Here is a 25,674-nt window from a genome sequence, read left to right on the forward strand (position 1 = left end):
TACAATTTTTGCTCTTCATTCTGTTGATGTGATGTACCACATTTACTGAATGGTGTATGTTAAACCATCCTTGCATTTCTGGTACAAATGCCACATGATAATTTTTTGAGACAGAGTTTCGCTCTTGTAGCTCAGGCTGATGCACAGGGGTGCAATCTCAGCTCACTGCAACCTCTGCATCCTGGGTTCAAGCAATTTTCCTGCCTCAGCCTCCTGAGTAGCTGGGATTACAGGCATGTGCCACCATGCCTGGCTAATTTTGTATTTTTAGAGATGGGGTTTCACTATGTTGGCCAGGCTGGTCTCAAGCTCCTGACCTCAGGAGATCGGCCCACCTTGGCCTCCCAAAGTGCTGGAATTACAGGCATAAGTCACCATGCCCACTCAAGGATTACTGACATGTGAGGTTCTATTATTGTTATACTGTAGTTTTCTAATTGTTTTATGTATTTTTTGTTCCTTTTTGTTTGGCATTGTAGTTTGGTGGTTTTCTGTGGTGGTAGCATTTGAGTCTTTTCCTCATCTGTGTGTTTGCTTTGCCAGTGAGTTTTATACTTTTGTGTGTTTTACATAATGTTAAATGTTGTGCTTTCACTTCCATGTTGAGGACTCCTGTGAGCATTTCTTGTACGGCCAGTCTAGTGGTGATAAATTGTCTCAGCTTTTGCTTGTCTTGGAAATACTTTATTTCTCCTTCATTTACGAAGGGTAATTTTGCTAGACATAGTATCCTTGGCTTACTTTTTTTCCCCTTCAGCCCTGTTGATATATCATCTCATTTTCTCCTGATCTGTAAGGTTTCTGCTGAAATCCACTGTTAGTCTGATGGGGCTTCCTTTATAGTTGCTTAGACACATTTCTCTTGCTGTCCTTAGAATCATCTGACTTTAGACAGTTTGACTATAATATGCCATGGAGAAAACCTTTTTGCACTGTATCTGTTTAGCGGCTATCAGGGCCTCCTATATCTAGATGTCTAAATCTCTTTTGAGATTTGGGAAGTTTTTCACCTATTAATATTGTTTCATTAAACAGGTTTTCTCACTCTTTCATTTTCTCTTAACCCTCTGGGATTCCAATAATTTAGATATGTAGTTGCTTTATTGTGTCCCATATGTCACAAAGGCTTTGCTCATTTTTCTTTATTCTTTTTTTATTTCTGAGTTATGTCAAAAGACCTGTGTTCCAGCTCTAAGACTTTTTTTTTCTGCTTGATCTAATATATTGTTGAAGCTTTCAATTGTATTCTGTACTTTGTTTCATGAAGTCTTCTGTTCCAGAATTTGCTTATGACACATATCTCTTTGATAAAAATTATCATTCATTTCCCAAATTGTTTTTATTTCTTTTTCACATTCTCTTACATCTCACTGAGCTTCCTTACACTCAAAAATTTGAATTCTTTTTCTGGGATTTTGTGAGTTTATTTTTCATTGGAATCTATTGCTGGAAATTTATTGTGTTCCTTTGGAGGTGTCGTATTTCCTTGCTTTTTCATGTTTATTGTGTTCTTATGTTGATATCTGCACATCCAGTGCAACAGCTGCTTCTTCCAATTTTCTGTATTTCCATCTGTAGGGGAGGACTTTTTCCTAGATGTATCTATGGTGTCGGCTGGGTAGGACACTTTGGCTTTGATTCTTGGTATGTGCAGTAGTGTAGTCTCTGCATGATTTCTTTGGCTATAAATAGCCTCAGTGGTATCTGTGATTTCCTCAGTGGCTCAGTAGTTATTAGTGGAAGCTATGGTAAAATTTTGCTAAGGACTGGAATGCCAGGTGGGCCATTCTCCAGGCACCAGTGGTAGCAGCAGTGGGCTAAGCATGTCTGTCTTTGGACCCCAGAGCAGCATACGATGGCACCAGTGTCAGTGGGTCCAAGCAGGCTAATTCTTGGGCTTTCGGGTGGCTTACTCGGATGTCAGTAGTGGCAGCAGTTCCCAGGCATGTGGGCAGGTTCTCAGGCCCCTGGGCAGCTGGCGTGGCATGGGAGATGGCAGTGACAGTGTTGAAATGACCCTCTGGGTCCCAAGTGATATGTGTTTGTGTTGGCAGTGGCTGCAACAGGCTGAGCAGCCCATTCTCCAGGCCCACAAGTGGTACATACAGGTAGTAGTAGCCAGGTGGGTAAGCCCCAACAACCTCAGGCACCCAAAAAGAGCATTCAGGTGCCAATGGTAGTGGGCTAGGCTGGGCAGTCTAATCCTCAGGCTCCCTCTGATGTGTGCAGCTGCCAACCAAGGTGGGCAGGGGCAGGGCAATCCCTAGGCCACCTTCAGAATGCTTGGATAGGGAGTGGCAGTGCTGTACTACTGCCTTCCATTGGGGAGCACGGGGTTACTGGCCAGTGGGGAATGTATGTGCCACTCACATCTCACTCAGCTCCAGTGGCACTGGTGCCTCAGCCCCTGCTATGGTAGCTGGCACTATGGTTGTGCCTCAGCCACAACAGCAAGAGCATATGCCTTGTAGTGCTTCCGCCCCAGCTGCAGTAACTCACAGTCACTTGCACCTCAGCTCTGGGGAAAACAGTTTGCAGTTCTCTTACACCTCAGCCCTGGCACCCAGGGACTCCAGGACAGTGTACAGTCTTTTGGGGACTGGGCTTTAAACGGCATCTTGCTGTAGCTGTTTAGTTCTCAGGAAGTGTGGGGGACCCAGTGCAAGCTCCCTTCTGGAGTAGTGCCATTGAACTATCTCCTGACACCGCCCATGTTATATTTCAGGGACTGCAAGGGCTGAGGAGCTCTCCCATGGCTAGAACTGCAGAATCCTTTCATGGTGGAAATGTGGACCACTGAGGGTCTCTCGCTTACCTTTTCCCCATGCTGGGGGGTCTCTCTCCGTTCCCTGCCAATCCCAGCTGAACAAGCTGCCTTGCTTCTTTTTCCTTCCTTGTTTCCTGTCTCTTTTCTGTGATTTCCAGTGTTCTGTCTTGGATAATCTATTCAAAGTGTGATTACTCTCTATTTTTGTTCTTAATGGAAGAGGCGAGTACAAAATGCCTCTCGTCAGCCATTTTGGTTGGGTCTTCCTGGATTTTCTTATTTCTGTAAAAATGTGACTATGCTTTTGATAGATTTTACATTGACTCTGTAGTTGGCTTTGGGTTGTATCTACATCTTAATGTCAATCCATGAACATGGGATATCTTTCTATTTATTTAGGTCGTCTTTAATGTTTTACAGCAACATTTTGTAGTTTTCAAGACACACTTCTTTTGCCTCCTTGGTTAAATTTATTCCTAAGCACTTTTTCTTTTTGATGCCATTGTAAATGATACCATCTTTAAAATTTTCTTTTCAGATTGTTCATTGCAAGTGCATAAAAATACAACCAATTTTTTTAAACAGATAGGGTCTCACTATGTTACCCAGGCTGGCCTCCTTGAATTCCTGCCTCAGCGTCCCAAGTAGCTGGGACTACAGTTATGTCACTGTGCCCAGCTAAATACAACTGATTTTTGTGATTTTATATCCTGCAGCTTTGCCAAGTTTATTTATTAGCTCTTAACTTTCTTTTTTTTTTTTTGTGGATTCAAGTTTTTTGCTTGTTTTTTTTTGAGAAGGAGTCACACTCTGTCACCAGGCTGGAGTACAGTGGCATGATCTCAGCTCACTGCAACCTCCGCCTGCCAGGCTCAAGTGAGTCTCCTGCCTCAGCCTCCTTAGTAGCTGGGACTAAAGGCATGTGCCACCATGCCCAGCTAATTTTTGTATTTTTAGTGGAGACAGGGTTTCATCATGTTGGCCAGGGTGGTCTCGATCTCTTGACCTCGTGACCTGCCTGCCTTGGCCTCCCAAAGTGCTGAGATTACAGGTGTGAGCCACTGCACCCGGCCTCAAGTTTCTACATATATGACCATGTCATCTGTGAACAAAGATCATTTTACTTCTTTCTTTCGAACTTGGATACTTTTATTTATTTATTTATTTATTTTGCCTAACTGTTCTGGCTAGAACTTCCAATACTGTTTTGAACAGAAGTGGCAAAAGTGGGCATCTTTATTTCATTCCTGATTTTAGGGGAAAAGTTTTTGGTCTTTTACCACTGTTGAGTATGATGTTAATTGCGGGTTTTTCATATATGGTCTTTATCATATTGTCATATTCCTAGTTATTGAATGTTTATCGTCACGAAAGCATGTTGACTTGTCAGACGCTCTTTCTGCTTGAATTAGGATGATGTGTTTTATTCTCTTTTTTCTTTTAATGTGGTGTATTACATTGATATTCATGTGCCAGGCAATCCTTGCATTGCAGGGATAAATCCCACTTGGTCGTGAGGTATAATCCTTTTAGTATGCTGCTGAATTTGGCTTGCTATTTTGTTGGGGATTTTCTTATCTATATTCATAAGGGATATTAGTCTGTAGATTTCTTTTCTTGTAGTGCCCTTGTCTTGCTTTGGTGTCAGGGTAATGGTGACCTCATGAGTTAAGAAGCGTTTACTCCTCTTTAATATTTTTGGAGGAGTTTGAGGAGAACTGGTGTGTTAATTCTTCTTTCAATATTTGGAAGAATTCACCAGGGGTCCTAGACTTTTCACTGTTGGAATGTTTCTGATAACAGATTCAATCTTCTTACCAATTATTGATATATTTTGGTTTTCTATTTCTTCATCAGTTGATTTTGGGAGAGTGTGGGTTTCTAGGAATTTCATCTAGGTTACCCAATTTATTGGCACGTAAGTGTTAATAGTAGTCTCTTATATTCTTGTGAAAATATATTCATGTGAAAATGTAACATCCCCTCTTTCCTTTCTGATGTTAGTAATTTAAGTCTTTTCTTTCATTCTTATTTAAAGGTTTGTCAGTTTTGTTTTTTCAAGAACCAACTTTTGGTTTCATTGATTCTCTATCTCTGCTCTAACCTTTATTTCCTTCCTTCTGGTAAATTTGGGTTTTGTTTGCTCTTTTCTAGTTCTGTAAAGTGTACATTTAGGTTACTGATTTGAGATCTTTAAAAAAAAAGTTTAAGACATGGGGTCTCACATTGTCACCCAGGCTGGAATGCAGTGGTGCAAGCATAGCTCACTATAAGCCCAAACTCCTGGTAAACAATTCTCCCAGCTCAGACACCTGAGTAGCTGGCACTACAAGAACATGCCACCACACCTGGCTATTTTTTTTACTTTTTTTGCAGAGACAGGATCTTACTTTGTTACCCAGGCAGGTCTCAAACTCCTGGCCTCAAGTGATTCTCCTGCCTTGGTGTCCCAAAGCACTGGGATATAGGTGCAAGCCACCATGCCCGACTGAGTTTTATTTTTTATTTTTTGAGACAGAGTTTCACTCTTGTTGTCCAGGCTGGAGTGCAATGGTGTGGCCTCAGTTCACTGCAACCTCCGCCTCCTGGGTTCAAATGATTCTCTCGTCTCAGCCTCCCTAGTAGCTGGGATTACAGGCGCCTGCCACCATGCCCAGCTAATTTTTGTATTTTTAGTAGAGACAGGGTTTCACTATGTTGGCCAGGTTGGTCTCGAACTCCTGACCTCCAGTGATCTACCTACCTTAGCCTCCCAAAGTGCTGGGATTACAAGCATGAGCCACTGCAGCCAGCATGAGATCTTCTTTTTTAATGTATGCATTTACTACAAATTTACCTCTTAGGATTGCTCTCACTATGTGCCATAAGTTCTGGTATGTTGTGTTTTCATTTGTCTGAAGGTATTTTTTAATTTCCCTTATGATTTCTTCTTTAACCCACTAGTTTTTAAATAGTGTGCTAATTTCCACATATTTATGTATTTCCAGTTTTCTATTTTCAATGTCTAGTTTCATTCCACTGAAATTGGAAATGCACTCTGTATAATTTCAGTTTTTAAAAATTTATTAACACTTGTTTCATGGCTTAACATATGGTTTATCCTGGAGAATATTCCATGTGAATTTGAGAAGACTGTGTATTCTGCTGTTGTTGGGTGGTATTCCGTTTATGTCTATTTGGTCTAATTTGCTTAGAGTGTTGTTCAAATCCTCTGTTTCCCGACTGATCTTCTATCTGGTTTCTATATCCATTGTTGGACATGGAGTATTAAAGTCTCCAACTATTTTTGTATCTCTCTCCCTTTAATTCTGTCATTTTGGTTTCACATGTTCTGGAGCTCTGTTAGAGATATATAGTACATCTTTTATCAATATAATATCCTTCTTTGTCTTTTGTAACCTTTCTTGATTTAAAGTTTATTTTGTGTGCCTTTTTCAAAAGAGCATGCTGGAGGTGAAGAAGGAAGCTCTTGGCTTTCCTAAAGCTGATCCCAAAGTGAAGACTTTGAAGGCCAAGAAGGTAGTGCTGAAAGGCATCCACATAGCCAACAACAACAAAAAAGATCCACACATCACCCACCTTCCTGTGGCCCAAGACATTATGACTCCAAAGGCAGCCTCAGTATCCTCAGAAGAGCACTACCAGGAGAAATAAGTTTGACCACTATGCCATCATCAAGTTCTCACTGACCAGTGACCACTGAGTCTGCCATGAAGACGACAGAAGACAACAATACACCTGTGTTCACTGCGGACGTTAAAATCCAAAAAGCACCAGATCAGACAGGCTGTGAAGCAGCTCTATGACACTGATGTGATCAAAGTCAACACACTGATCAGGGCTGATGGAGAGAAGAAGGCATATGTTCAGCTGGCTCCTGATTACAATGCTTTCTATATTGCCAACAAAACTGGGATTATCTCAGCTGAGTCTGGCTGGCTAATTCTAAATTATATATTTTATATATATAAAACATATGCATATGTTAACATATATATAACATATGCAAGTTATATATAATATATAATTGTATATATTTACTATATATATTTTTCTCCAGGAAAAAATAGATTTTGTCTAGTGATAATATAGCCACCTCAGCTGTCATATGGTTACTATTTTCTAGGTGTATCTTTTTCTATCCTTTTACTTTCAACCTCCTTGTGTCCTTATATCTAACATGAGTCTCTTAAGACAGCATATAAACACTTTATTTTTTTTACTCCAATCTGCCAATCTTTCTTTTTAATAGAAGAGCTTAATCCCTTTACATTTAATGTGATTACTGATCAAGGATTTAAATCTGCCATTTGGCTATTTGTTTTTCATTTGTCTTATACGTTTTTGATTCCTCAATTCCATTACCACTTCCTCTTGTATTTATTTGTTCATAATGTACTGTTTTGATTGTTTTGTTTGCAATGCACTAATTTGTTTTATTACACAGATTACATCTTACTACATTCTATGCCCATTAATATAGATTTATAATTTTTTAATGAATTTGTCTTTTAAATTATAAAGCACAAAGAGAAAAAGTTATAAACCAAAAGTACAATAGTACTGGCTCTTATATTTACCTCTAAAGTTATCTTAACTACTGCTCTTTATTTTTTCTTACGGCTTCAAGTTTCTGTTCAGTATCCTTTCATTTCAGCCTGAAGGACTCCCTTTTGCATTTCTGCTAGGGCACGTCTACTAGAAATAACTCCTTCAATTTTATTTCGAAATGTCTGGATTTCTCTTTCATTTTTGAAAGACAGTTTTGCCATATATAGAAATCTTGGTTTAGAGGTTTTTTTTTTTCTTTCACGACTTGAGATATATCATCTTGCTGCCTTTGGGCTTCCAAGGTTTTTGATGAATTGGCTGTTAATCTTGTCGAAAATTCTTTGTATGTGACGAGTTGCTTCTCTCTTGCTTTCAAAATCCTGTCTTTAGGTTTTGACAATTCTAATATGTCTTGTGGACCTGAGTTCATCCTGCTTGGATTTTATTAGCTTTTTGGATGTGTAGATTCATGTCTTTCATCAGGTTTGGGAAATTTTCTATCATTATTTCTTGAAATATTCTTTCTGTCCCTTTTCTTTTTCTGGGATTCCTATATGAGTATATTAGTATGAATATACTAATGAATATAATAACTATATGAATATATATTAGTATGTTTGATGATGTCCCACAGCTCTTTCAGGTTTTTTTTCTATATATTTTTTTCTTTCTGTTCCTTTGGATAATTTCAATTATTTTCTCTTCAAATTCACTCTTCTCTTCTTTTGCATGCCCAAATCTTTGTTGAATCCCTCTAGTATGTTTTCCATTTTAGGGATTATACATTTTAGCTCTAGAATTTGTTTGGTTTCTTTTTATAATTTCTATCTCTTTATTGATATTCTCATTTTGTTCATGCACGGTTTTCCTGATTTCCTTTAGTTCTTTGTCCATGGTTTCCTTTAGCTCATTGAACATACTTAGGATAGATGATTTAATGTCTTTGGGTAATAATCCCAATGGCCTTCCTCAAGGATGGTGTCTGTCAATTTTTCTCCTGTGAATAGACCATATTTTCTATTTCTTTTCATGTTTTGTAATTTTTTGTTGAGAACTGGACATTATGAGTATTACATTGTGGTAACTGAGAATCTAATTCTCTCATGCCTCAGAGATTGTTGATTTTTGTTTATTGAGGGCTAGAGCCAACTATTTGTGACTTTTCCAACTATTTCTGTGAAGTGTGTATTCTTTGCGGTATGGGGTCAGTGAAGTTTCTGTTGTGATATCTCTGTGGTTAACCAGTGACCTAAGATTTCCTTAAATATCTGGCTTGCCAAAAGGAGGAATAAAGAAAAAAAAAGGTACTGTCTCTTTAAAACCCCTTGTGGCTAGAAAGCTCCTTCTGCCCAAGGGAGCTGAGACAATGATCAGCCTCTGCACTGGCCCCCTCAGTGATTAAATGCAGTAATCAGCAATCAAAACATAAAAACTTTATATATATATGTTTTTTTGAGATGGAGCCTCACTCTGTTGCCCAGACTAGAACGCAGTGGTGTCATCTTGGCTCACTGCAACTTCTGCCTCCCAGGTTCAAGTGATTCTCTTGCCTCAGCCTCCCAAATAACTGGGACTATAGGCACTCACCACCATGCCTGGATAATTTTTGTATTTTTAATAGAGACGGGGTTTTACCATGTTGGCCAGGCTAATCTCAAACTCCTGACCTCAAGTGATCCACCCACCTCAGCCTCCCAAAGTGCTGGGATTACAGTTATGAGCCACCACACCTGGCCACAAAAACTTGACTTTTGGAGGACAAAGTTGTTATTGCCCACCCTGGCACCAACAGTCTGCACCAGGAACATTTTCCACGGTTGCCTACTGCAGAGCTTGGGGATGCTGCTATGTGAAACAAAAAAAACTCCATCAAAATTTATAAGCCTCTCTATCAAGCTCTTCCCTGGATGTTGCAAGTGTTCAACTAGACTTCTGAGTCCCAAAACAGTTGCTTGAGACATTTACTGCCAGTTCAATTGTTTTGGTGGAGGAAAGGATTCCTGGTGCTGCTACTGCCATCTTCCATAACATCATTCTCCATGTAAGCTTTTGTAATAAACTTGTTCAAACAGCCTCATCTCTCTTGAGCATGACACCCTGGCCTACTGGTGTATCACAAGAAGCATAGAGCTGGGTATAACATAATGGCCAACTTAGCAACTTGGACAAGACTTGCAGGAGAGACTACCTGCTCTGCATTATAAAAAGGTCAAACCAGCTGTAAAAACCTGTTGTTCTGACTCCAGGGTGTGCCACCAGCTACTTTATAAAGCAGGCTGTGAGCTGTGGGCCCCAAAGGAGGGGAGTGTTTTGTTGTACTCTTGCCCTACTGAAAACATGTCTGGAGTTGGAGGAGGCCATAAGGGAGCCAGTGGCCCTGTGTACTCCAACCCTAACTGCTGACTAGTGACTTTAGGCTCCACCAGGTGTTTGCTCTCACTGTGGGCTTTGTGGAACTGGATTTTGCCTTAGTATGTGAACATGAGAAGAATAGGCTTTCTGCAAATGCTAAACCGATGGATGACGTGGTACTCCCTGCCCCCACCACCCCACCAAATTATGGGCCAACAAGGAAGTCTCTTTTTCCTTAACTGAGTAAAGAAATAACAGCATAACTATGTTTCAAATTGTTGTGTTCAAATGAATTTAAAATATTCAGAGAAAGAAAAAGAATTTTGTCCTTTTTAAGACATCCTAAGTAGAAAGCAACTGGGGTGGAGGAGCTGGGATTTGCCAGGCCAAAATAAACAAACAACAATCGTTGGCTATTGATTGGAAACAATGGAACACCATCCAGGAAATTCTGTGGGATTTCTGAGGGATAGGGCACGACGGTTGGTCCTGGGGATGAGGTGCCAAACACAAGGCCCCACACTGAGGCAGCTCATGCCAAAGTCACCAGGGAACCATCACACTGCCCAACACCAGAGATACTGTCTCCTGTACCCCCTCCCACCATTGCCAACTCAACTAGCAACACTGCCATTTTGGAACCCCCAATCCCTTCAGCTTCTACAACACTCCGCCCTCCTGGCTCTCACCTGAGCTTCTGGCTGCCCTCTGATGGGGTCTCTAATGAGAACACAAATGTCAAAGGGTAAGGAGGGAAGGGAGAGGCTGGGAACTCAGTGACCAGGAACCTAGAAAATCAACACGTAATAACATGACTTGTCTGTGGCTTCAAAACTATGTCTTAAATAAAAATAACCTTCTATAATACATTTTGCTTTTGAGTATGATCTAGAGAAACTGAGGAACAAAATTCAAGCTTTTGATTCCATATGTGTCAAAGAAGGAAAGTGATTTCCCATTATAATAAACATTTCTTCTACATCAGGAATAACGAGAGAAACACAAGACTTTCATCATTGGAAAAAAGCACATTATGTATCTAAGGACAATTAAAGGCTCTCTTTGCTTTTGTTCATCAATTTGAGCTGAATTTCAACTCATGTCCTATTGCTCTCTCCTACCCAGTGGCTGTGGATCTGCCTGACTCAGAGAATGTTTTGACCTGTTTCCTATTGCTAAGAAATGGCTAGAAAAGCTTGGACCCTTTAGGGTCACCATGTTCCTTCCCCTGTGCAGGTTTTTAAAAACACATGAAACAAAAAACAGCTCTCAACCATTTATCATATTATGTTCCTATGGCTCCTGCTGCTAGTTGTCCTCTGAAGCAGCCAGGCAGTTAATGCTGCTGCCAGGCAGTCTTAGAGACAGCAGATGCCCATGTGCAGTAAATTCAGCGCCCAACCATAAGTGCATCCGCCCCTTACCCACATAGGATAGCCATGACCCCTGTGGACTCCTTACCGAGCTGACGTCCAGCCTGGGGACTCGATGTGTCAAAGGGCTCTGAGCTGGCCTCAGGGACACTGGGCTCCCACGATTCACTGTTCTCAGACACCTCTGAATAGGTGTCACCCATCCCTTTGTGAACTGCTGTGAGCTCACCAGTACCAGGGCCCTGGTCCTCACTGCCTGTGTCTGCCACAGCTCTGGTCTCCTCCCCCATTTTCTCAGCAAACCACTGCTTGACCTGCTGGGAGCTCATCTGAGTCTTGTCACAGAGGTTCTGCAGGTCCTCTTCATACAGCATCTTGTGTGTTATGTAATAGTCCTGCAGGAGCTCCCGGTTGCCAGGGGCAATTACCAGTAGACCTGGTGGAAAGTTGCCTCGCTTATAGTCTTCGTACCACTTGAGTTGGCCATTCTTCAGTGCGTACCTGCTGTCTCCAAACCAGCGCACCACCTCCGGCCGCGGCAGACCTGTCTGGGCCATGATGGAGTCATAGTCCTGGTTGCTCGGCCACTGTGTCTGGACAAAGAGCTGCCGCAGCAAGTGCCGCTGCTGGGCAGTCTTTTTGCAGCTCACTTTGCCTGGGAGCTGCTCTGCCAGTTTGTTTGACCCATCATCCTCAGGGTCACAGGCACCCAGCCCTGGAATCTCATTCCTGCCATTGGCTTCAGTGACCCGCAGGTTCTTCAGGTTGATTTTAATGGGGCTGACTTTGCGCTCTGCCAAGATATGACTGCTGGGCATTTCCAGAGAGCCATTTTCACCAGATACCCTTAGCTCACTGGCCAAATCCTCTTCTCCACCCTCATCCTCAACAGCCTCCTCTTCCTCCTGAGAGGCATTCTCCTCGGCCTTCTTGGTCTCCTCCGCATTCACTTTTTTCCGTCTCTCTGAAAACCAGCTATCAATTTCTCGTCGGGTCATTTTGGTTTCACTTCTCAGGCGGTCCAGTTCCTCATCAAGAGGAAGAGGGTTTTGTGCAAAACTGCTCTCCAGGGCTCTGAGCTGCTCAGGGGCTCTCTCCTTGTATTTGGTTGGTGTGAAGTCAGGAGTCTGATGCCAAGATTGTCGTTTGGCAGAAGGGTGGGTTGCTAGTGTGGCTGTTGTCGGGACGCAGGTTACCTCAGGGACCTTGGACGATGGGGAGAAGGACACCTCTGGTACAGAGTCAATGATCATGGAGCTGTGATCTCCAGGCATCATCACTCTGGAGCCCTTCAAGTTCCGGCAGTGGTATCTACGGTCACTGAACCATTTCCGTACCTCTCTGGTACTGAGGCCCGTCACTTTGGTGAGATGCTCGACTTCGCTCTGCCCTGGAAACTGGTTCCGACAGAAGCTCCCTTTCAGAGCTGACAGCTGTTCATGAGATTTCTTGTTTTTGTAGATGCTAGCATCAAGGAAGGCTTGGGAAGTTATACTGGGACAGGCCGTGAGGAGCGACTGGGCCGCATTGACCACCTTCACAGCTGACGTTGTATTTGAACACACAGTGTTAATGGGTGCCACACCTGGCTGCTTGGGCACAGATGTTACCGTGAGGGGGAGAGAGGAACTTGTTGCTTGCAACCCATTGGCCATCAATGGCTGAGTGACCAGAAGTCCCCCTCCTGTACCCTCTGGCTGCCCCACAACATGACCTGGGAGAGCGGCCTGGATGAGATGCTGTACATTGCCAGCACTGGCGACGAGTGGGGTATTTAGAACCGTAATTGTGGGCTGAGGCACAGACTGGATGACTGTATTGAACATCTTTTTCCGGGCATCCTCAATCTCCTCAGGGGACCAGCTGATCCCCTGCTTCAGCCTTTGGGCTGTGAACCAGATCTTGAGCTGTTCTTCTGGATACTTGGTCACCACAGTCAAATAGCAGAGCTCGGCTTTGGTGGGGTAGGGGAACTTGTGGAAGGAGTTCTTCAGGAAGCTGTTAGAGTCCATGGCTGCATTGTACGTTGGAATGCTGCTCAGGGGGATCATCACTTTGGGAAGGGCCTTGGCTGTGGGCAGTGGCTGGTGGGCATGGTGTTGGGTATGCACTGGGGGCTGCTGCTGGAGGGAGAGGAACTGTGCTATGCCAGCTGGCAAAACTGGCACTGTTCCTATCAGGGGCCCGTTGGCAGCATGGGGGTTTTTTGCAGAGCTGGCAGATGCCTGGCTGACTGGAACTGCCCCATTGATGAAGGAATGGTCCCCCTCTCTCACCTCCATTTCTCCAGTCGACAGCTTTGGTAAGGCCTCACCCACAGGCTGGCTAGGGACATTCTCCTTGAGTGTATGAATTTTTTTGGCTTCAGCTTTGCCTTTCATTATCTTCATGATTGGAGTTTTGGTAATGATGATTTCTGCCTGTCCATCGGCCCCTTCGGCACTGGGCTCACCTGCTAAGTCAGGAGTGCTGGTGCTCTCAGGGACGCTCTGCTCCACAACCACATGATTGTCTGGCTTGGCCACATTCCACACAAAGCTGGCTTCCCCGGAGTGACACGTGGCATTGTGCAAGGAAAGCCCCTCAGGGCTTTTTGCCAGAAAACTGCACCCACTGCATACAAAAGTTGGGTCTTTATTAAAGTCTGTGTGCTCTGAGTTCATATGTCCCACAAATTGAGTCATATCATGGGATCTGAAATCGCAGTATTTACAGGAATATAAATAGCCATCTAAAGTGCTCCGATGCCCATTGGCCAGTGTAGAGCCATCAGTACTGCTGGGGTTCTGCGCTGCCTCACTGCTGGCAACAGGTGCTTCTGGGGGCAGATCCTGCTGGGGTCCTTCAGGCAAGGTCTCAGCGGGCTGGGCCTCCATGCTGGCATCCTGCACCACCACCGTCTTCACTGGGATCATGCATGGTGTGGTGGATTTCCTCTTGCTGGCCATGGTGACAATCACTGGGTGATCAGCAGTTGAGAGCTTGTCCCATCAGGGGCCTCACAATACAAGTTCCGGCTTCTCGATGAGGGCAAAAGAAACAGTTTGTAAGTGCAGCTTTTTCAGTTGTTTGCAGAAAGCAGGTTTTCCCTATTCAATCTAAGGAAAGGGAGAAAAAAATGATTAAATTCTCTTAAGTGCTTTCTGTATATTTCTCAGATACCCAGAGACATTCCACTGCTTGCCTTCTACCATCTAGGTGTTTTCACAGTAAGTTCAATCAGCAACTTGGATGAGAAGTCTGAGTTAGGAACCCCCTAATGACAAAAACTGGACCCTGAAGAATGACCTGGGGATGGTCCAATACCAACTGATAGACTTAAGCAAGGTATTTTTGTTTCATTCCCACCACCCACTACATATCGTTGCATTAAGTAACTCAGATTAAAAAACAAAAACACACTCTTTTTGGACCTCCAAATTAATTCTGACCATGTCAGAGTGAGAACAAAAGATCCTAGTGTAATTCTTGTTTACATTTTGGACCAACATGGGTTTTTCTTTTCATAGCCTTCCCACATATGAGAACAAGATGATGCCTCTGTCTCTTCCAAGCCAGGCCCAGGGACCAAGTTAGCTGCAGTGTGTGAACGGAAGGGGTTGGGTGGGCGGGGGTGCCTGGGAAGACTGGCTGCTGTAAGAGCCAGGCCTCTGTGGCCTTTCCTTGCCTGCCACACTTATTCTAGGCCACAGAAAAGCGATCACCTTACAGTTACTGGCTGTACATACCCCAGACCATTGTTACTCAGATGAAACCAAAGGTCAGAGGGTCAGGGAATCCACAGAACCACTTTGTGGCCCAGCAACCTGTACATTCTCCATCTGTGTACAAGAACTCAAAGTGTGGTCTCACCTTGAGTGCCCGACCTTGTAACTGTGCTTTTTCTTATTTTTTGGGGTACCTTTATTGTTTCATAAAAAACTATTACATCTCTGAGCTCTTTGAAACGTATTTCATTTTATTTTACTTTTTCAAACAAAGTCTTCCTCTGTTGCCAAAGCTGGAGTGCAATGGTGCGATTATGGCTCACTGCAGCCTTGACCTCCTGGACTCAAGTGATCCTCCTGCTTCAGCCTCTCGAGTAGCTGGGATTACAGGCATGTGCCAACACACCTGTCTAGTTTTTTATTTTTTGTAGAGACAAAAAATAGTAGTAGTGAGGGTCTCTTACCACGTTGCCCAGGCTGGTCTCGAACTCCTGGGCTCAAATAATCCTCCCACCTTGGCCTTCCTAAGTGCTGGAAATACAGGCATGAGCCACTATGCTAAGCCCTCTTTGAAACTTATTTCAAAAGCTGAGTTGATTCATTTACTTATGTATAAAGTAATTATAATTATTGTTTCACAGGGAGATTCCAAGATGGCCGAACAGGAACAACTTCAGTCTGCAGCTCCCAGCGTGAACGATGCAGAAGACGGGTGATTTCTGCATTTCTAACTGAGGCACCAGGTTCATCTCACTGGGGCTTGTCAGAGAGTGGGTGCAGCCCATGGAGCAGGGCGGGGCATCGCCTCAACCAGGAAGCACAAGGAGTTGGGGAACTCCCTCTCCTAGGAAAGGGAAGCTGTGACAGACGGTACCTGGAAAATCAGGACACTCCCACCCTAATACTGCACTTTTCCAACAGCCTTAGCAAACGGCACACCAGGAGATTATACCCGCACCTGGCTCGGAGGGTCCCAAGCCCACAGAGCCTTGCTCACTGCTAGCACAGCAGTCTGAGATCGAACTGCAAGGTGGCAGCGAGGCTAGGGGAGGGGCATCCACCATTGCTGAGGCTTGAGTAAGTAAACAAAGCAGCCGGGAAGCCTGAGCTGGGTGGAGCCCACTGCAGCTCAAGGAGGCCTGCCTGCGTCTGTAGACTCCACCTCTGGCAGGGCATAGCTGAACAAAAGGCAGCAGAAATTTCTGCAGACTTAAACGTCCCTGTCTGACAGCTTTGAAAAGAGTGGTGGTTTTCCCAGCATGGAGTTTGAGATCTGAGAACGGACAGACTGCCTCAAGTGGGTCCCTGACCCCCAAGTAGCCTAACTAGGAAGCATCTCCCAGTAGGGGCCGACTGACACCTCATACAGCCAGGTGCCCCTCTGAGACGAAGCTTTCAGAAGGAGGATCAGACAGCAACATCTGCCATTCTGCAATATTTGCTGTTCTGCAGCCTCCACTGGTGATACCCAGGCAAACAGGTCTGGAGTGGACCTCTGGCAAACTCCAACAGACCTGCAGCTGAGGGTCCTGACTGTTAGAAGGAAAACTAACAAACAGAAAGGACATCCACACCAAAACCCCATCTGTACGCTACCATCATAAAAGACCAAAGGTAGATAAAACCACAAAGATGGGGAGAAACCAGAGCAGAAAAGCTGAAAATTCTAAAAATCAGAGTGCCTCTTCTCTTCCAAAGGAACACAGCTCCTCACCAGCAACAGGACAAAGCTGGATGGAGAATAACTTTGACAAGTTGAGAGAAGAAGGCTTCAGACGATCGGTAATAACAAACTTCTCCAAGCTAAAGGAGGATTTTTGAACCCATCGCAAAGAAGCTAAAAACTTTGAAAAAAGATTAGACGAATGGATAACTAGAATAAACAGTGTAGAGAAGTCCTTAAGTGACCTGATGGAGCTGAAAACCATGGCACGAGAACTATGTGATGCATGCACAAGCGTCAGTAGCCGCTTTGATCAAGTGGAAGAAAGGGTATCACTGATTGAAGATCAAATGAATGAAATGAAGCAAGAAGAGAAGTCTAGAGAAATAAGACTAAAAAGAAATGAACAAAGCCTCCAAAGCCTCCAAGAAATACGGAGAAAAGACCAAATCTACATCTGACTGGTATACCTGAAAGTGATGGGGAGAATGGAACCAAGTTGGAAAACATTCTGCAGGATATTATCCAGGAGAACTTCCCCAACCTAGCAAGGCAGGCCAACATTCAAATTCAGGAAATACAAAGAACATCACAAAGATACTCCTCGAGAAGAGCAACTCCAAGACACATAATTGTCAGATTCACCAAAGTTGAAATGAAGGAAAAAATGTTAAGGGCAGCCAGAGAGAAAGGTCAGGTTACACACAAAGGGAAGCCCATCAGACTAACAGCAGATCTCTCAGCAGAAACTCTACAAGCCAGAAGAGAGTGGGGGCCAATATTCAACATTCTTCAAGAAAATAATTTTCCACCCAGAATTTCATATCCAGCCAAACTAAGCTTCATAAGTGAAGTAGAAATAAAATCCTTTACAGACAAGCAAATGCTGAGAGATTTTGTCACCACCAGGTCTGCCTTACAAGAGCTCCTGAACGAAGCACTAAACATGGAAAGGAATAACTGGTACCAGCCACTGCAAAAACATGCCAAATTGTAAAGATCATCAATGCTAGAAAGAAATTGCATCAACTAATGAGCAAAATAACCAGCTAACATCCTAATGACAGGACCAAATTCACACATAACAATATTAACCTTAAATGTAAATGGGCTAAATGCTCCAATTAAAAGACACAGACTGGCAAATTGGATAAAGAGTCAAGACCCATCAGTGTGCTGTATTCAGGAGACCCATCTCACATGCGGAGACCCACATAGGCTCAAAATAAAGGGATGGAGGAAGATCTACCAAGCAAATGGAAAACAAACAAAAGCAGGGGTTGCAATACTAGTCTCTGATAAAACAGACTTTAAACCAACAGAGATCAAGAGAGACAAAGAAGGCCATTACATAATGGTAAAGGGATCAATTCAACAAGAAGAGCTAACTATCCTAAATATATAAGAATCCAATACAGGAGCACCCAGATTCATAAAGCAAGTCCTTAGAGACTTAGACTCCCACACAATAATAATGGGAGACTTTAACACCCCACTGTCAACATTAGACATATCAACGAGACAGAAAGTTAACAAAGATATCCAGGAATTGAACTCAGCTCTGCACCAAGCGAACCTAATAGACATCTACAGAACTCTCCACCCCAAATCAACAGAATATACATTCTTCTCAGCACCACATCACACTTATTCCAAAATTGACCACATAGTTGGAAGTAAAGCACTCCTCAGCAAATGTAAAAGAACATAAATTATAACAAACTGTCTCTCAGACCACAGTGCAATCACACTAGAACTCAGGATTAAGAAACTCTCTCAAAACCACTCAACTACATGGAAACTGAACAACCTGCTCCTGAATGACTACTGGGTACGTAACGAAATGAAAGCAGAAATAGATGTTCTTTGAAACCAATGAGAACAAAAACACAACATACCAGAATCTCTGGGACACATTTAAAGCAGTGTGTAGAGGGTAATTTATAGCACTAAATTGACACAAGAAAAAGCAGAAAAGATCTAAAATTGACACCCTAACATGGCAATTAAAAGAACTAGAGAAGCAAGAGCAAACACATTCAAAAGCTAGCAGAAGACAAGAAATAACTAATATCAGAGCAGAAGTGAAGGAGATAGAGGCACAAAAAGCCCTTCAAAAAATCAATGAATCCAGGAGCTGGTTTTTTGAAAAGATCAAAATTGATAGACCATTAGCAAGACTAAGAAAGAAGAAAAGAGAGAAGAATCAAATAGATGCAATAAAAAGGATAAAGGGAATATCACCACCGATCCCACAGAAATACAAACTACCATCAGAGAATACTATAAACACCTCTATGCAAATAAACTAGAAAATCTAGAAGAAATGGATAAAAACCTGGACACATACACCCTCCAAAGACTAAACCAGGAAGAATTTGAATCCCTGAATAGACCAATAATAGGTTCTGAAATTGAGGCAATAATAGCCTACCAACCAAAAAAAGTCCAGGACTAGATGGATTCATAGCCAAATTCTACCAGAGGTACAAAGAGGAGCTGGGACCATTCCTTCTGAAACTATTCCAATCAATAGAAAAAGAGGGAATCCTCCCTAACTCATTTTATGAGGCCAACATCATCCTGATACCAAAGCCTGGCAGAGACACAACAAAAAAAGAATTTTAGACCAATATCCCTGATGAACATCGATGCAAAAATCCTCAATAAAATACTGGCAAACCGAATCCAGCAGCACATCAAAAAGCTTATCCACCATGACCAAGCTGGCTTCATCCCTGGGATGCAAGGCTGGTTCAACATACGTAAATCAATAAACGTAATCCATCATATAAACAGAACCAAAGAAAAAAACCACATGATTATCTCAATAGATGCAGAAAAGGCCTTTGACAAAATTCAACAGCCCTTCATGCTAAAAACTCTCAATAAACTAGGTATTGATGGGACACATCTCAAAATAGTAAGAGCTATTTATGACAAACCCACAGCCAATATCATACTGAATGGGCAAAAACTGGAAGCATTCCCTTTGAAAACTGGCACAAGACAGGGATGCCCTCTCTCACCACTCCTATTCAAAACAGTGTTGGAAGTTCTGGCCAGGGCAATCAGGCAAGAGAAAGAAATAAAGGCTATTCAATTAGGAAAAGAGAAAGTCAAATTGTCCCTGTTTGCAGATGACAACATGATTGTATATTTAGAAAACCCCATTGTCTCAGCCCAAAATCTCCTTAAGCTGATAAGCAACTTCAGCAAAGTCTCAGGATACACAATCAACGTGCAAAAATCACAAGCATTCCTATATACCAATAACAGACAGCCAAATCATGAGTGAACTCCTATTCACAATTGCTTCAAAGAGAATAAAATACCTAGGAATCCAACTTACAAGGGATGTGAAGGACCTCTTCAAGAAGAACTACAAACCACTGCTCCGCAAAATCAAAGAGGACACACATAAATGGAAGAACATTCCATGCTCATGGATAGGAAAAATCAATACTGAAAATGGCCATACTGCCCAAGGTAATTTATAGATTCAATGCCATCCCCATCAAGCTACCAGTGACTTTCTTCACAGAATTGGAAAAAACTACTTTAAAGGTCATATGGAACCAAAAGAGAGCCCATATTGCCAAGACAATCCTAAGCAAAAAGAACAAAGCTGGAGGCATCACACTACCTGACTTCAAACTAAACTACAAGGCTACAATAACCAAAACAGCATGGTACTGGTACCAAAACAGAGATACAGACCAATGGAACAGAATAGAGCCCTCAGAAATAATACCACACATCTACAACCATCTGATCTTTGACAAATCTGACAAAAACAAGAAATGGGGAAAGGATTCCCTATTTAATAAATGGTACTGGGAAAACTGGCTAGCCATATGTAGAAAGTTGAAACTAGATCCCTTCCTTACACCTTATACAAAAATTAATTCAAGATGGATTAAAGACTTAAATGTTAGACCCAAAACCATAAAAATCCTAGAAAAAAAACCTAGGCAATACCATTCAGGCCATAGGCATGGGCAAGGACTTCATGACTAAAACACCAAAAGCAATGGCAACAAAAGCCAAAATTGACAAATGGGATCTAATTAAACTAAAGAGCTTCTGCACAGCAAAAGAAACCACAATCAGAGTGAACAGGCAACCTACCGAATGGGAGAACATTTTTACAATCTACCCATCTAACAAAGGGCTAATATCCAGAATCTACAAAAAACTTACACAAATTTACAAGAAAAAAATCAAACGACCCCATCAAAAAGTGGGCAAAGGATATGAACAGACACTTCTCAAAAGAAGACATTTAAACAGCCAACAGACACATGAAAAAATGCTCATCACTGGTCATCAGAGAAATGCAAATCAAAACCACAATGAGATACCATCTCACACCAGTTAGAATGGCAATCATTAAAAAGTCAGGAAAGGATGTACTGGAGAGGATGTGGAGAGAGTGCTGGAGAGGATGTGGAGAAATAGGAACACTTTTACACTGTTGGTGGGACTGTAAACTAGTTCAACCATTGGGGAAGACAGTGTGGTGATTCCTCAAGGATCTAGAATTAGAAATACCATTTGACCCAGCCATCCCATTACTGGGCATATACCCAAAGGATTATACATCATGCTGCTATAAAGATACATGCACACGTATGTTTACTGCAGCACTATTCACAATAGCAAAGACTTGGAATCAACCCAAATGTCCATCAGTGATAGACTGGATTAAGAAAATGTGGCACATATACACCATGGAAAACTATGCAGCCATAAAAAGAGTGAGTTCATGTCCTTTGTAGGGACATGGATGAAACTGGAAACTATCATTCTGAGCAAACTATCACAAGGACAGAAAACCAAACACCGCATGTTCTCACTCATAGGTGGGAATTAAACAATGAGAACACCTGGACACAGGGTGGGGGAACATCACACACCGGGGCCTGTCGTGGCGTGGGGGGAGGGATAGCATTAGGAGATATATCTAATGTAAATGACAAGTTAATGGGTGCAGCACACCAACATGGCACATGTATACGAATGTAACAAACCTGCACGTTGTGCATATGTACCCTAGAACTTAAGGTATAATAACAAAAAAGAATTGTAAGTAATCTTCACATATGCTTTTAAGTATTTTTTTAAAAGAAAGGAAAGGAGAAAGAAGAGGAAACCAGAAACAAATAATCATTACACTATCCAGACATTACATAACATCTCTTACTTGTGAATTTAGATGTATTGAACTTTTAATAAAACAGATTGACTTCACACTTTTAAAATGCTAAGAAAGAAAACAGCTAAGGCAGAAAACTAACCTGAAAACAAAATCAATGGTTTTATATATAAAAGACCTAAATTAAAGAGTTGATACCTCAAAAAGAAAATAATAATAATAATAATAATCTGTTTCACAGAATGCCATGAGAAAAGGGCTTCTGTGAGCCCTATTACTAATATATGATGACAATCATCATTATTACTTTTTGTTTTAGCAAATTATAATGCTCTAATGACCAAAACAATAGTAACTCTAATACTAAAATCAAGTTATCAGTATTTGGATTTGATATAAAAATGTAAAGAAAATTAAAATATCTCTACTTAAATTCTCAGTAAACAAACATGGCTATTTTTTTTTAGATTTATAAACCTAACTTTCATAATCATGATAATGAAAATAATTTTTAAAAATCTGAAGGGGAGGGTAAACATAAACCCACTCTAACAACTTGTCATCCCTTCCCCCACCAATTTGAAATATGCACACATTTTTTACTTTTTAATTATAAAGATAAAATGTAATTTAAATAAAATTTAATAAATCTGTAACTTTGTATACCTTCTCATTTAGTCCAGATATTTTATACATATTTTTATCACAGTGAGCACACACTTGTGCTTTTTTCACCAAACATTATGTTATAAACGTTTTTGTTACACAAGCTTCATAATTACTACATTTAATAGCTACCTAATAATGTACCACAATGGGTTTGACTTATCCACCCCTGCTGTTGAAAAGCATGCCAATCTCATGGGTGACAGTGAAATGAACATCTCTGGGCATACAGGATGTTTTTCTTCTATCACGGAATTTCCTGAGGTTAAGTGCAAAGGAATGGGCTTACCATCTCAAAGAGCATCAACATTTCTAAGCTCCTTTACATATATCATTGGCAAACATTTTAAATCAAGTGCTTTATGATCCCAAATCAGGGAAACTAAGAATAATACAGTTATGGACCCAGTGAGCAAATCAGATTTTCAGACAAGTTATGGAAGACATCAAGGAGAATATCTGAAAGCACAAATGACAAAAGAAAAAACAGATAAACTGGATGTCATCAAAATTAAAAACTTGTGTTCTTCAAAGGTTACCATCAAGAAAGTGAAAAGACAGACAAACCACAGAAAGAAAAGATTTGCAAATCATGTATCTGGTAAAGTACATCCACATTACATAAAGAACTCTTACAACTCAACCATAGAAAGATCATTTTTAAATGGGTAAAGGATTTGAATAGACATTTCTCCAAAGAAAATATAAAAATGGCCAGTAAGCACATAAAAAAGTGCTCAACATCATTCGTTATTAGGAAAACACAAATCAAAACCACAATGAGATACCACTTCACGCCCACCAAGATGGATGTAATTATAGCGACAGATAACAAGTATAAGTGAGGATGCAGAGAAACTGGAGCCCTCATGCATTGCTGATGAAAATGTGAAATGGTGTAGCTACTTTGGAAAACTGTTTGGCAGTTCCTCAAAATGTTAAACACAGAGTTGCCATAAGATCCAGCAATTTGGCTGGGTACAGTGGCTCACACCTGTAATCCCAGCACTTGGGAGGCCGAGACGAGTGGATCACTTGAGGTCCGGAGTTCGAGACCAGCCTGACCAACATGGTGAAACCCCGTCTCTACTAAAAACACAAAAAATTAGCCAGGTAGTGGTGATACATGCCTATAATCCCAGCTACTGGGAGGCTGGGGCAGGAGAATCATTTGAACCCAGGAGGCAGAGGTTGCAGTGAGCCAAAATTGCGCCACTGCACTCCAGCCTGGGCGACAGAGTAAGGCTCCGTCTCAAAAAATAAATAAATAAACAAATACATAAATGGGAAAATAAAAACAAGAGTGCATAACTTTAAAAATCTGTCTTTGGGAATTGGTACTTGCTCAATTCACTAAATTAGCAAAGCTACAGTCAATAGCCAGTATATTTCAGCACTGCAGTATATATATGTGAGTTTTTTAGATAAAAATATTCAAGGATTTAGCTTTAAATTATGGACTGAATTAGGAACTTAAAAAAATTCTGAGGAATGAATTGGAAGAACAGTAAGAATTCAATGAAGGAATTCAAATATTTAGAAAGCAACTCTCGACAGACTATTTCCAAGCGTTATGATAGTCAGCCTGCAGTCCTCTTGAACATATCACCCAGGATTTATCATTAAAAACGGAAATAATGGTAGAAGCTGACAGAATTACAGAAACATAACTGTAGTGGGAGATTTTAAGATAATACTCTAAAGATTAAGTAGAAAAAGGGTGTAAAGAATGTGACTATTATGAGGTAGATCTGACAGATATGAATATAGTCTTAAGTATTCTATAGTAATTGACTTCACATTCTACACCATGAAATGCATTCAAAAGTTAGTCATGGTGTATAACAGACCATACATAAACCTCAACCCATTCCACTATCTATTGCTAGCAACAAAGACTTACTTTGAAATTGATCCTTTTTACTTTGTTTCAAATTAAGCTCTAAGTGGAAATTTCTCTCTCAGAAAGAAAGAAAAGTGAAAATCCTTCCTATTCACCTCCAGAGATAAACCATTGTTAACAGTGGAGTATATATGATTTCAGGTATGTTTCCCAGGCATAGCTTACTAAAAATTAATTTAATTTAAAAATTAATTTTTAAAATTAATTCTTTTAAAAAACCAAAAATGGAATTGTGTTTTTACATCCTATTTTGCCTCTGAGTTTTCATCTCACAATTATTTAATTTCAGTATCTTTCCATGTCACCATCTCTAGTTTACCTCAGTCTTTTAAACAACTTCAGCATTCTAGGTTATGGATGAATCATGACTTATTTAACCTTTCTCCTGTTAAGAGACATTTACATTTCTCCAGGTTTTTAACTATTACAATGACTCGGTGACCACCCCTGCACATATTTTTATATATTTGAGAATTTCTGAAATACTGAATTTCTTGCAAGTAGCATTGCAGTGGCATTTAAAATATCGTTAGCAAAATACAAAATTGTGTTTCCAGTAAACTGTACTGATTTTCGCTGTTACCACCACAGAATTGAGGATGCACTCACTATCACTGCATATTCTTGCTATTTTTAGTCTTGGTTAATTTGATATATAAAACACTAATTACTATTATTTGGAACCTACATTTCTTTATGGACAAGGCTGAATATCTTTTCACATGCCATTGATGATTTTGTATAAAATTATCTTTTGTCCATTTTCCTATGGGATTTTAAGTGTTCTCTATAGATTAAGAAAATGGGCTATTCTTTACCTGTCATAGATGAAGCTGGGGTTGCATCTCCATTTTTTGGAACCCATCTACCACAGGAGGCAGTAAATGACATTAAAGAATTACTGTTAATATTGCTATGTATGATAATGGTATTTCAGTTATGTTACAAACAAAAGTCTTAATCAGTTGGTGATGCACACTCAAATATTTATGGGTAAAATAATTTGTTATACAGGATTTACTGGGAGGAAAACCCAACCCCCCAGAAAAAAAATGAGGGATGGGTAGACATAAATGACCATGAACTTACAATTGTTCAAGTTGGGTTGGGATATATATGGCTCATATATATGCTCTTATGTACATTTGACATTTTCATAATTAAAAAAACATTAAAAGCTCGAGATATTTTAAAAAGAAATCTTGTATCATAAATGAAGCTTAAATTTATATTTTTGAAAAACATCGTTTTAAATGTTTCTCTTCCCTTCCTTTGGAAAACACTGACCTTAGAAACAAAAATCAGATGCAGCCACCCACCCTACTGCTGCCCAGGCCAATCCTAAGTAAATGAGTTGGCTTTCTGGGAAGTTTCCATGACCGAACAGAAAACAGATTTCACTTCAGTTCCATCATCAAAGTCCACGAAAGCCTGCAAAGCACTTCTATATCCCTCTCAATCCGTCCCCATACTCTCCTGAGTTGGTTATTACTGGCCTTTCCACCACTGCAGCATTGAGGAGCTATTGAGCAAG

The 25,674-nt window shown here is 41.1% G+C and overlaps 1 protein-coding gene across 14 annotated transcripts in view; it reads right to left on the reverse strand.

Moving 5' to 3' along the window:
* The window catches only part of ZHX3 (zinc fingers and homeoboxes 3), a 137,139-nt gene that overhangs the window by 11,648 nt on the left and 99,817 nt on the right, over window positions 1–25,674 (reverse strand). For 9 of the 14 annotated variants that reach the window (XM_021921050.1, XM_021921044.1, XM_021921045.2 and 6 more), the window contains 2 exons: window positions 11,132–14,141; window positions 10,360–10,458 (listed from right to left, as the gene is read on the reverse strand). In XM_021921050.1, the coding sequence (XP_021776742.1) occupies window positions 10,409–10,458; window positions 11,132–13,991 (2,910 nt within the window). In that variant the 5' untranslated portion in view covers window positions 13,992–14,141 and the 3' untranslated portion in view covers window positions 10,360–10,408. Of the gene's footprint in view, window positions 1–10,359; window positions 10,459–11,131; window positions 14,142–24,958; window positions 25,327–25,674 lie in introns of those variants that run through there. The other 5 variants (XM_017944812.3, XM_021921055.2, XM_017944813.2 and 2 more) reach the window with 2 other exon arrangements.

This window comes from Papio anubis, chromosome 16 (genome assembly GCF_008728515.1).
Source record: "Papio anubis isolate 15944 chromosome 16, Panubis1.0, whole genome shotgun sequence".
NCBI classification, from domain to species: domain Eukaryota; kingdom Metazoa; phylum Chordata; class Mammalia; order Primates; family Cercopithecidae; genus Papio; species Papio anubis.